Here is a 12,938-nt window from a genome sequence, read left to right as displayed (position 1 = left end):
CCATTCGTTATTGAGTACAAACCCGGTGAACCTCGTAGTACATTTAACTCTTCTTCATTGATTTCCTACTGTATTCTAAATATAATCAGTCAGTGAGCCCATCCCAAAGTGAGTTAATGATTCCTCAAGTAATTGATTCATCTTGATGCTTTAGACATTTTCCATAAAGATGAGATGTCTATTATGAATTACAGACCCCTGGAAGCTGTCAGGCTGTTTTTATGAGAGACATACAATTATAGTAATAGGAAACATGTCTTAAGTAGTTCCTAGCTGACATTTTTATGAGAAATTATAGGGAGACGGTCATGTTTAATTTTCAAAGAATCCCTATGAATGCGATGTGTACTCGTTTTCAGAGAACTACTATATATGTCATACTGTTCATCAACATCTGAAGAAAAAAGAAGAGCCTTTTAACTGTCAAAGGCTTGGGAAAACGCTTCATGAACCCTCCAACTGTATACTGTATAAAGGAAGTGAAGCTATAGTAAACTCTAATAACTACAGATACAGTAATAACATGAATGGTGCAATTGATTCATCAAACACAAATGGACATAAAATCATGCACACTGGAGAAAAACCTTGCAAATCAGAAGACTGTGAGAAATCCTTAAATTGGTGTTCCAGCATTACTCTAGATCAGAGACACTGCACTGAAGAGAAAGAGCACAGACAGGAAGAACATGATGACCATTTCAGCTCTGCATACAGTCTCATGCAACATACAATTTACCTTGAAATGAAATCACACCAGTGTGGGAAATGTGGAAAATGTTTCAGTACTTCCTCAAGCCTCACAGTACATCAGAGAATTCATACTGGAGAGAAACCGTATAAGTGCAATTTTTGTGATAAATCCTTTAACCAGTGCACACATCTTAAAATACATCAAAGACTTCATACTGGAGAGAAACCTTACAAATGCAAAGAATGTGGAAAGTCATTTCGTCAGTTGTCAGCTCTTAAAAGCCATCAGAAATTGCACACTGGAGAGAAGCCTTACAAATGTAAGGAATGTGACAAATCCTTTGCCCACTATTCCAATTTCAGGACACACCAAAAAATCCATACCAATGAGGAACATTGTAGTTGTCCAGAATGTGGCAGGAACTTTCATCAGCTTTCACACTTTAGAAAACATTACAGACTCCATACTGGAGAGAAGCCTTACAAATGCAATGAGTGTGACAGATCCTTTACCCACTATTCATCATTAAAATGGCACCAGAAAACTCATTCTCCAGAGACATATTACAAATGCAAAGAATGTGGTAAGTCCTTTATTGAATTATCACATCTTAAAAGACATTACAGAATCCATACTGGTGAAAAGCCTTACAAATGTGAGGTATGTGACAAAGCCTTTACTGTGAACTCAGTTCTTAAAACACACCAGAAAATTCATACTGGAGAGAAACCTTACAAATGTAAGGAATGTGACAAATGTTTTTCTCATAACTCACATCTTAGAAGACATCAGATTGTTCATACAGGAGAGAGACCGTACAGATGTAAGGAATGTGATAAATCTTTTCCTGAGTGCTCAGCTCTTAGAGAACATGAGAAAATTCATTCTGGAGAGAAAACATACAAATGTGGAGAATGTGACAAATCCTTTACCCAACGTTCATATCTTAGAAGTCATCATCAGAGAGTTCACACTGGAGAGAGACCTTATGTATGTGAGGAATGTGGCAAATCTTTTACTACTTGCTCAACTCTGAGAAAACATCAGAAAATTCATACTGGAGAGAAACCTTACAAATGCATGGATTGTGACAAATCCTTTACCCATAATTCACATCTTAGAACACATCAGAAAGATCATACTGGAGAGAGACCTTACAGATGTAAGGAATGTGACAAATCTTTTACTAGGTGCTCAACTCTTAAAGCACATCAGAAAATTCATACTGGAGAGAAACCTTACAAATGTTTGGAATGTGACAAATCCTTTACCCAGGCCTCACATCTTAGGACACATCAGATTGTTCATACTGGAGAGAGACCTTACAGATGTCCGGAATGTGACAAATCTTTTACTAGGTGTTCCCATCTTAGAGCACATCAGAAAATTCATACTGGAGAGAAACCTTACAAATGTTTGGAATGTGACAAATCCTTTACTCAGGACTCACATCTTAGAAGACATCAGAGAGTTCATACTGGAGAGAAACATACTGTTATAAATAATCTGATGTAGCATTTATCTAGTATTCTCTCTGCTTACAAATCCTAACAGTATACATAATAGAAACACAAGGAGAAGAAATGTGTAAAAACCTTTAGTGAAGTTTTAAATCTCAGAAAATACGACAGTATATTTTAAAATAAAATTTTGCAAATGTAATTGTGTGAGAAGCTTTTTTCTTTTTCTTCTTTCTTTCTTTCTTTCTTTCTTTCTTTCTTTCTTTCTTTCTTTCTTTCTTTCTTTCTTTCTCTGTGTATATTGATGCTTTCCTGTATTACTGTGCAATGCATATATGCCCAGTATCTTTGGAGGCCAGAAAGGGACAGCAGATCCCCTGCAGCTTGACTTAAAGATAGATGTAAGCTCTTATGTCTGTGTTGGGAGTTGAACTCAGGTTTCCTAGGAGAACAGCAACCACTTTTAACCACTAAGCCATCTCTCTAGCTCCTGGGAAAAGCTGTAATACAAAAATTATATTGTTCAACTACCAAAAGTTCTTAATTCCCAGTGAGGTGTTGCACATCATTAATCTCAGTACACAGAAGACAAAAGCAAAAAGATCTCTGTGAATCCAGGCCATTCTGGTGTACATAGTGAGTTTCAGGACACCCAGAATGACATATAACCTGTCTCAAGGCAAAATATAGAAACATGAAAATTCTGATAAAGACCTCTTAATTGTGCTATACATCACAATGTTCATACTTCTGAGAAGCTATATGAAGGTATATCATATAGTTTCTTTTTCTTATTTGTCATCGGACATTATACCCACCAAATGCATGGAATTTGGCAAATCCTTTACCTAGAGCTGAAATTGTTGAAATAAAAGAAAATTAAGAGAAAACAAAAATACTCTAATAAAGTCTCATTTTCATTCTCTTTCAAACTCACACTAAAATTAAACCTCACAAGTAATAAGAAAGTAGGAAACTAAGGAAATCAATAAGCTGTGCATATGACATCACAGCATGCTCATATACAGTGTATGAATTCCTGAGGATGGTGGGCTTGGTGGCACATGCCTTCAATCCCAGCACTCGGGAGACAGAAGCAGGTGGATCTATGACTTCAAGGCCAGCCTGGTCCACAAGGAAAATTCTAATAGCCAGGGTTAAACAGAGAAACCCCATCTTAAAACAAACAAACAAACAATATCTGGGGGCATATGGACATTCATTTTGAACTACTGAAGAAACATGGAATAATATTTACTCTACACTCTAAAATAAAATGATATACCTCATGGAGGTAAAAGAGACTTGGAGACACTCCCACAACCATGATAAAGTTTACAGTTGCTTGTTCTTAGTACTTTCTCAACAATTTCGGGTCTCTGCATCCCCTATACCCTGCTGCAATAGGAGGCTTCTCTCTCCAAGCTGGAGAGCAGTACAAGCTGAGTATTATAAACATGAATATTTAGATGGCAGATTAACATGATGATTGACAAAATATCAGTAGGCTCTGTTCTTTCAACTATACTTCCAAAGCCTTGGTTTTTGGCCATGGCATGAACTCCTCTCTGTAGGGCAGGCTTCAACCCCAATCCAGAAAGAGGTTGGTTCTGCTCATCAAAACCCATGCCAGGATTGCAGCAGCACATAGTACTGTAGGATGTAGGGTTCAAGATTGCCCTACCTTTTTCTTGCCATCAAAGTGTTAGGTGTCTTCAGCACTGCCAATGCCCCCTTTTGTTTGGACTGCCTCTGAAGCCTCTCTGACCACTAAATCCTAGGGAGATAAGCCTAGGATTATCTGTACCTGGTGCAGAGAGTTTCATTTAGTAGCTCTATATCTGGGAGCACCATTATTTAACCATGTGGGATATATCTGTTCAAAGTTTATTTCTGGGCACATGGACTGTGCAACCAGGGAAAACTGCCTGGAGCTAGAGTGAAGTCCAAACCCCCAAAATATCAATTTTGAAACCCTTAGGAGTAAGGGATACTCCTTCCCAGTTCTGTGCCTGCATGCACAGCAGTAGTCTTTCTACCCCTACTCTCTTCAGTCCTCAAGGTAGTCATGTAGCCTAGCACCTGGAATTCCTCTCCATGCAAATGGAGCATGCACGGCACCTCAGCACCTTAGCCCTGGCCAATGATGCTCACTCACTGAAAACCCCTACCCACTAGACAGCCCTTACCATCCCCCAACCCCAAATGAGAGCTGTATCACAGGGAGAGCTGTGTTGGTAAAACGGCTGTAACATTAACAGAGCAGTATTAGAGATGGTGATCTCCCTTCCAGGTGTTAGTCACTGACTTGGGATTCCAGCATATGCTGAAGATCAGCAGAGCCTTGTAGACTGAGCAACTACTGGGTTTTTGGACATTTTGTTCACAGCCAGCCATTGTTGGATTAGCTGATGTTCAGCCTGTAAATCATTCCAATGGGGACAGGGAGAAGAAGAGAGAGTGGAGAGAGGGCAGAGGGGAGAGGCTGGGGTGGGTGGAGAGAGAGACAAAGACAGAGACAAACAGAGAGAGAGACAGAGACTATTCTATAAGTTCTGTTACTCTAGAGACTCCTGACAAATACATCAGGAGACACATTCTCACAGCAAATTCCCTGATACTCTGGCTCTTACATCTTCCTACCCTGTCTTCAAATACACTATTTGAGCCTTAGATGCAGGAGGTTTTTTATAGGTATATCCACTGAGCCTGGGCTCCAAAACTCTGCATGTTGTCTAGTTGTGGACTCTGTGCACTAAAAAAAAGGTTTTGGTTTTTTGTTTGTTTTTGTTTTTGTGTTTAATGAAGGATGAAGACTACCTGTGGGTAGAAGGAAAAATGTTTAGAATTTTTTTATGGATTATTCTGGCCTACTAAAGTGGTGTTTGTTGGTTCTCCTCCAAGATTCATGACTTCACCACCATTTACTACTTAGCTAGGTTTCCACTATCCGTTACGGTTTTTGTTTTGTTAAGAGTGTCTAAAGTCCAGTTACATGTCTATTGGTTACCACCAAGGGGACCTTTCCTCTCCTGTACCCTTAGGATTACCCTGTCATGATGATCATTGAGTGGTTTCATAGGTATCATAGCTGGGGTGGGACTGTCTGTCGATGTTCTCCTCTGGAAGTTTCCATGGTGCTTCTGGTACCATAAACATGTTACGTTCAGGGGGGAAAGACTCAAGCAGTTACAAGAGTCCAGCAAAACAAGACCTTTTTTGAATTAGACAGCAAAAACTGACTCTTCAGGGAAAGCCACACAGACAGCATCCCTAAACATTCATTATAGTAAGTATTTAAGCAGCAAAATCATAAGGCCCATAAGCATCTGTGCCAAGATACAGTCACAGTGTTTCATTAATCAGAATCATGCAAAAATCATAAAGCACGTAAAAATCTATGTCAAGGTACAATTACAATATTTCAGGATCATTTGCTCTTGTCCTGCTTAAGAACAATCATAGGTTTTGCAGGGGGAAAGAAGAATGAGAAGAAAGATGGCTAGCTACCTGGAAAGTCAGAGCCTGGCAACTTGAACTTAATTTCAGTTTATGATCAAAATATAGTCTAAAAGCAAAATTGTAGTACATAAGTTACATCTCATTTGTTTGAGCGCTACAAAAAATATTTTTTTCAGGGGGAAGTCCACTTTATATTTATTTATTTTTGGTTTTTCAAGACAGGGTTTGTCATGTAGCTGTGTAGATGAGGACTCCACTTTATTTTGAGACTGGGTCTCTCCGTGTATTTCCTGCTATCCTAGACTCTCTATGTAGACCAGCCTGGCCTTGAACTTAGTCTCCTCTTGTTTCTGCCTCCTAAGTCCTGGGTTTTGAAGTCTTGCATGATCTTACAACTAAACATACCCATTTGTTCTCATGGCTTTGTAGAGAAAGTGTTTCAATGTGTAACATTAGCTGACCTGGAACTCACTGTAGATCAGGCTGGCATTGAGCTCACAGATATCTGCCTGTCTCTGCCTCTGGCATGCTGAGATTGAAAGAGTGCACCACAACAGCCCAGCTTGTTATAGCTTGATAGTTATGCAATTGGTAAAGCAGGTAAAACTGCAACCTACTTTACAGTCATGGGTGAACAAGGGGATCTTATGTCTTCTCACATTAAAAACTTATATTGCAGTAAATCAAAATGCTAATTGAAATAAATGAGTTTCTTGGTGTATATAACATACCAAATTTAATCAACAACATGAAATGAATAATGTAAACAAGATGAAAAATAGCCATGTGACTGAAACAATTATAACATGCACCCTCGAAACAACCCCATGACCAGATTGGCAGGATTCGATCAGAACTTCAAAGAGGAGCTAACGACAAAGCTACTTGACATTTAACACTTCTTCACACAAAACAGCAAGACATCCTGACTCTTAGTATTACCTGATAGCAAACCAGATAATGATTTGGGCATGATGGTGGCACATCCCAGTATTCCAGAGGCAGGGTAGTCTGATCACAAGTAAATTCAAGGCCAGCCTGTCTCAAGAGAGAGAGAGAGAGACAGAGACAGAGAGAGAGAGAGAGAGAGAGAGAGACAGAGACAGAGACAGAGAAGAAAAGAAAGAAAATATCCCTCTAGATACTGATACAAAAAGAAATTATAGGGTGGTGTGGTCACTATAAATTTTTTTTGAAGTCAGACATGGTAGCACTTGGGAGGCAGAAGCAGGCTGATATCTGTAAGTTCAAGGCTAGCCCATTCTACAAAGAATGTTCCAGAAAACCCAGGGTTATGCACAGACAAACCCTGTCTCATGGGGAAAAAAAGGAAAAGGAAAAGGAAAAGAAAAAGAAATTTGAGACATGGTAGCACATGCCTTTAATCACAGAGTTACACAAAGAAACCGTGTTTTGAATGAATGAATGACCTCAAGTTTTCTATTATTAGCTATTTAACACTCAATGCATATATATATATATATGTGTGTGTCTGTGTGTGTGTATATATATAATGTGGTTTTGTTTGTGTGTGCTTGTGTCTGTGTGTGTGTGCACAATTTCATGAATATTAATAATTAATATACAGTCATATACTTAATAAAACTTTTATTCATTAATCATAATTTCCCCAAATAACCACACATTGAGACTATGATTTGTTCAGAATTAAGTACACAGGTGAACATACTAACTAATCTATTATCCCACTATGAATTAATCTCCCTCCCATCCGAGCTCCAAGGTATTTGCGTTATCATCGTCTCTGGACTCCGTCCATTCTTGTCTCCTGCACCTTCTCTTCATGACCCCCAACCCCCAGCCTCACAACCTCAAAACTCCACCCCCCTCCCTTCTGCCAAATTTCAAGCTTCAGCGTTTTTTATTAACTAGTCAGCTTTAAATTAGGTGGAGCAAGGTTTACACAACAAGGACAGGTGTAGTGATAATGTGCTCATGTGAGCAGGGACCAGATCTTGGGGGCCAGTAAGCAGTATTGAAATACATAGCACCAGACCAACCACCAATATGTACACCTCAGATACGACCCACTCTCACCTGTACCTCCATTAACCTGGTCCACAATTCCAAAAAGCACTCTATTGTTTTCATTTTCATATTACTTGGGACCAACCATATTACCTGAGACTAACCAGAGACAAGTGTTAGATTGTGACTTTGGTGCCTGATGAGCTCAGCAGAGGATAACAACTAAAGCTGGTGAGTCTTCTAATAATCTATCCATAGTCAACATTTGGAGAAGTCCCCTTTCCTAGACTGATTGTGGTCTTCTGTGAAGCCAGTACAGGTTTATAAAGTAGCTGCTGGTTACAATAGCCATATGGAGTCTAGAGGATGTCATGTCCTAGCCTTTCCTGCACTTTCCCTTATTTCCTAACCATCTCTTCAGTATTCCCACAGTATAGATGGGATGGTGTAACTGAGTTTTTTAGGGCTGCGACGACAAACCTTATTTTCTGCATGTGGGACAGCCAACAGTCTTTGCATTCACCACTCCATTAGAAAGAAAGGGAGGAAGGAAGGGAGGGAGGGAGGAAGGGAAAGAACATTTTCAATTATTTCTCTTTCAAAGCACTTTTAGCATAAGTCACAGAACACTTAACTTGTTTCTGAATAGTAAAATGAGTGGTGAAAGCAGCAGAGCATGGAATGAGTTCAGCCCTAGGCTGTTAGCAATGGGCTGACCCCTGACTTCTTGAGACAGCTATTCATTTTCAAAAATCCAAGTTCCTGAAATGTCTCTCCCAGAGTCAAAATTTCAGGGTTTGGTTTTGGCTTCTCATGTTTGTGTAATGAAGATGGGGCATTGGCTTTGGATTTTTTAGCCTGTTGTCCTTAGGTATGAAGTGTGTAGCCCAGAGGCTGTTAGTCAAGTCGAGGTGTTAGGCTGCATGTCTTTTATCTGAAGGGTTCAGAAAACGGGGCGGGGTTCAGATACCGGGGTGCCGCGTCCTAGCAGACTCAATTCTAGTCTAAGCTGGTAGCAAGCAGCTGGGGAGACTGTGCAGGGCTAATCGAGGGCAGCCTGACAGCCATCAGCTAGGGAGAGAGTGGGTGGGACTGGCCTCCAAGGGGCGGGGCTACGCACCTGGAAGCACAGAGGTGGTGAGGCTGTAGGACTAGGTGGGTGTTTAAGAAGGGGGTGATGGTGGTGGTGGTGGGGGAAGTGTTCAGAGTGGGCGGGGCTATAGGAATGACGTCTGCGGAAGCAAGCATACCCGGAAGTTGTACTGAAAGCCAAAGCCAGAAGTGTCAACGACCAGAGCTCACAGGCCTGCGCCGTGGGGAATCGCGTGGTGCAGACCTGGGTTCAGAGCATAAGGCGGAGTTCAGGGTAAGCTAAAAATACCGTGGCGGCCTGAGAAAGTCACCAGGGATCAGCGAGGCAGCCCTACAACCTTCCAGATCAGAGGAGCTGCAGGCTGGAAACAGGCAGGAAGGGACCACGGGTGTGACCGACCAGTTTCTCTGCTGTTCATAAGGAAGCCAACTCTGAAATTATGCTGTGGCTGTCTCTCCTTGTCGGTAAATTTTACCTCATGTGAACTGTATTGATCCTATTTTTTTATTGATCTTTTGATTGCCAAAGTATTCTTAATAGTATACTCTAGTAGAATATTTGAATTTAAAAATGATATTTGCAAGCCAATTCTCTTTGTTATGGTGGAAAGGACAAAGCTCTTGAGAGTTACATTTGTCCACACTAACTCCCCTGTTATTCCCAGGGACTTACTAGGTGACTTGTCATCCCTGGAGAGCTTTTAGATATTAGTCATGAAAGAGCAGCTGCAAATGTAATTGAATACAAAAGTACAGGGGTTTTGGTGTTTGTTTGTTTTAACATTGGCAGATAGAAGCAAGCTTTTGATCCACCATTAATTTTCCATCTCAGCCATGCACTCTGTGGTGTAAATACAACATTCTGAACAATATCTTTGTCAGGCTTGATTGGCATACAGCTTTAATCCCAGGACTCAGTAGGCTCAGGCTGGCAGGTCTTAGGGAGTTGGAGCCCAGTCTGGTGTCCATGATGGGAGAGGAAAGGAGAGGTGGGGAGTGGAGGGGAGGAGAGGAGAGAAGAGGAGAGGAGAGGAGAGGAGAGGAGAGGAGGGGAGGGGAGGAGAAAAGTGTATTTTTGTGCTGAGTTACTAAAACTTGAAAAGGGGCAGATTTGTTTGAGGTACCAGGTCCCATTTTCCCAGTTAGAAAGGGCAGTATAAATCAAATGTGTACATTTGACCATGTCCCCTGGAGGGGGAGACCTGGTGGCACTCAGAGGAAGGACAGCAGGTTACTGAGAAGAGACTTGATACCCTATGAGCATATACAGGGGGAGGTAATCTCCCTCAGGAACAGTCATGGGGGAGGGGAATAAGGGGAAAAGGGGAGGGAGGGAAGAACGGGAGGACACAAGGGATGGGATAACCATTGAGATGTAACAAGAATAAATTAATAATAAAAAATTTTAAAAAATAAATCAAATGTGTTGGCACACACCTTTAAACTCAGCATTTGAGAAACGGGCAGGTGGGTCTGGAATAGTCATACATAGTTTAATGACAGCCAGAGCTACAAAAGGAAACCCTGGGGGCAGAAAATGAAAGAATAAACGAAAAGCTATTATTGTGTAGTATAGTATTAGAAAACAGCTTTTCAATAGTTCCTATAACTCACCTATATAAGAAAAAATACCTGCAATAATCTTTTCCATATTAGTCTGTTCCATTAAAACTGCAATAGTCTTTTGTCTCCTTGGATCAAGTAAGCAGTCTCTCTGTCCATGGACACATGACCAAACTGGTTCTTGTATATGCTCTGTTTGAGACCTCAATGGCTGGATCGCCTGTCTGGCCCAGAGTTTATCAGGCAGACCAGGCTAGACTGGAAGTCACAGAGTCCCTCCTACCTGTGTCTCCCAGTGCTAGGATTAAAGGTGTGCACCAGACAACCATTCAAAAGGTTTTTCTGTTTGGTTTGGTTTGGTTGTTTTTTGTTTTCCGGTCAGCTCACAGCCACGGGTGTGACTGTGGACTTCACTCAGAAGGAGGAGCAATGTCTGGACCCTGCTGGGAGGGCTTTGTACAGAGACTGGTTGTTGCAGACTTACAGCAGTCTGGTTTCTGCAGTGGAGGATAGTTTGCTTCCAGCATCCCTTCCTCTTCCTCAGGGTTTCTGGGCAAGTTACTCAGCAAGTGTATGTCCCTTTGGGAGGGGAAGGCCTTCATCATTTTAGTTCATGGTAAGTTCAGAACCTCCCTAGTTTATAATGTTTTCATCCCAATCACTCAGTTCTGTTTCTGCCCCTGAGATTTGACTGAGCTGTGATTGGACGTGAGATTCAAGTTACACTAACTGAAAATGCTTTCTATGTATTTTCAGTATTCTGACATTGCATGGCAGCTGGGTAATTACTGTAGAATCCTCCCTTTACCTACTGAGCACAGGATTGTGTTAGAAATCCAGGTGCTTTCTGAAGAGTCTCTTTCTCATGTGCAGGACTCACTGGCCACCCAGACCTGCTCAGCTGTGGAGCAGAACAAAAGCAGGCTGGCAAGAGGGAGAGGTAGAGTAGGAAGGAATCCCGGGATCTTGGAGGGATTGGTAAAGGAATGGCAAGGGATTCAAGTGCATGGGCAAGAAAGACGAGTCAGTTCTGCCACCTTCTGTTTCACCAGAAATGATTCTGGAGACCTCCGCAGAGAAAAATCTCCCGGGTTTATTCTATTGTAGGTATGAGAAGACTTTCTACAGAACAATTAACACTAGGAGGCATATAAAATTGTATTTGACTGTGCAGCCAAGTGATGCTGCCCTTGTTCCCAGCACATCACTAATCACTTCTTCACGTGAATATTAAATGGATTTCATTTCTATGATTTTTTTCTTTTTTTTCCATTTCTATGATTTTAATGTACTGTAAAATGATGGAAAGTTATACCTCTAGTTTTATTTATTGTTTTTGGAATTTTGGAGCTTTTGGTATTCTAGCACATTCACTAGCTTTTAGTGTTAATCTTTCTGTACCTGAAAATAATGCCAACAGAATTTTGATAAGATGGAAGCATATTTACACACTGCTAAACTTTGTTTTTACTATCATCCAATTGTATCTCCTTTTGTGTGTGGTCATGTCAATTGCAAGTGGTTTCCACTGCTGTAATTGTCATATACTTTGAGATCACCTCCGGGTATGATCTTCTTAGTATTTCCCAAGTCTTTGCTGTTTCATGGTTCCAGGATTAGTTTGTGTAAGATGTGCAAATTAGATTGTAAAAGGAAACAAGCTTCTTTTTATATACTTTTCCCAGAACCATTGTTTGTGGAGGCTGTCTTGTCTGCAACACTTGTATTTTATATTTTGGTGACATTCACATGGTCATTGCTATTGGGCAGATTCTATTGCTTTGGCTTGACTATCTGGAATCACAGTACAATAACTCAAGGGTTGCAAGATTTTCCTGGGGTTGCTCTGTACCCAAGGAATTTGTGCATCAATACAAATTCTAGGTTACTTTTTACTATTTCTGTGGAGTGTACTGTGGGAAGTTTAAATGTCGTGGAGTCTGAACGGGTTGTATAAACCACATCCAGAAATACTGCAAATTTCCCAATATTATGTCCCATTCTGTCTGACTGAAATGTCTTTCCATGTTCTAGTTAGCATCTTCCTCAGTTCCTTCAATGAACCAAAGTTTTCATTGTACAGACCTTTAATGATCTTAGTTAGTTCGTTCAGGAAACTTGAATTTTCTTTTATCTATCTATCATCTATCTATCTATCTATCTATCTATCTATCTATCTCTGTCTCTCTTTACTAATTTTTGTTTACTACTCAGGTGTTTGTTAAAAGGTCTCTAAAAGAATAACAGTTGTTCATAACCATTGTATCATTTCTCTAGCCTCTACAAATTTTTATTTATGTGAGGAACAACAATAGAAAATGTTATAGAGCCATTCTAGTAGATATTTTTATGTAGATGGTCCAAATTATTGACTTTGTAGGGGCACTTATTCTTTTAAATATTTTATTGTATGTTTTGTATATTCCTAAACATAAAATTACAACCTACTCAGTCTGTGTATTTTCAGGAATGAACATTTGATATCAGATAACTGTTTGGTAACTCTTCTTTGGGGAATGCTATTTCTCCAGCTCTTAGAATTCCTTAGTGTTTGACTAGGGTTGTTCAGCTCCTGTTTGGGCAGCCATGTTTGTAAGATTTCGTGCATGTAGCTTCTCTGACATTTCTAGAACTGCTCATTTATTGAAATGGTGGGGCTAGTTTATATAGGTTTCGTT

General features: G+C 40.4%; 2 protein-coding genes across 3 annotated transcripts in view; both read left to right on the top strand.

Moving 5' to 3' along the window:
• LOC127191346 (zinc finger protein 54-like) overlaps window positions 1-12,938 on the top strand; it is a 46,847-nt gene that overhangs the window by 692 nt on the left and 33,217 nt on the right. Inside the window, exon 2 of one of the 2 annotated variants that reach the window (XM_051148412.1) lies at window positions 360-2,378. The exons of the other annotated variant lie outside the window; for it this stretch is intronic. Within the exon in view, the coding sequence (XP_051004369.1) occupies window positions 360-2,209 (1,850 nt within the window). The 3' untranslated portion in view covers window positions 2,210-2,378. Of the gene's footprint in view, window positions 1-359; window positions 2,379-12,938 lie in introns of those variants that run through there. 2 annotated transcript variants of the gene reach the window in all.
• Window positions 1-12,938, top strand: part of LOC127191345 (zinc finger protein 54-like) — a 213,296-nt gene that overhangs the window by 192,576 nt on the left and 7,782 nt on the right. The window lies entirely within an intron of this gene.

The sequence above is a fragment of the Acomys russatus genome, chromosome 7 (assembly GCF_903995435.1).
Source record: "Acomys russatus chromosome 7, mAcoRus1.1, whole genome shotgun sequence".
NCBI classification, from domain to species: Eukaryota; Metazoa; Chordata; class Mammalia; order Rodentia; family Muridae; genus Acomys; species Acomys russatus.
This window is presented reverse-complemented; position numbering and strand designations above follow the sequence as displayed.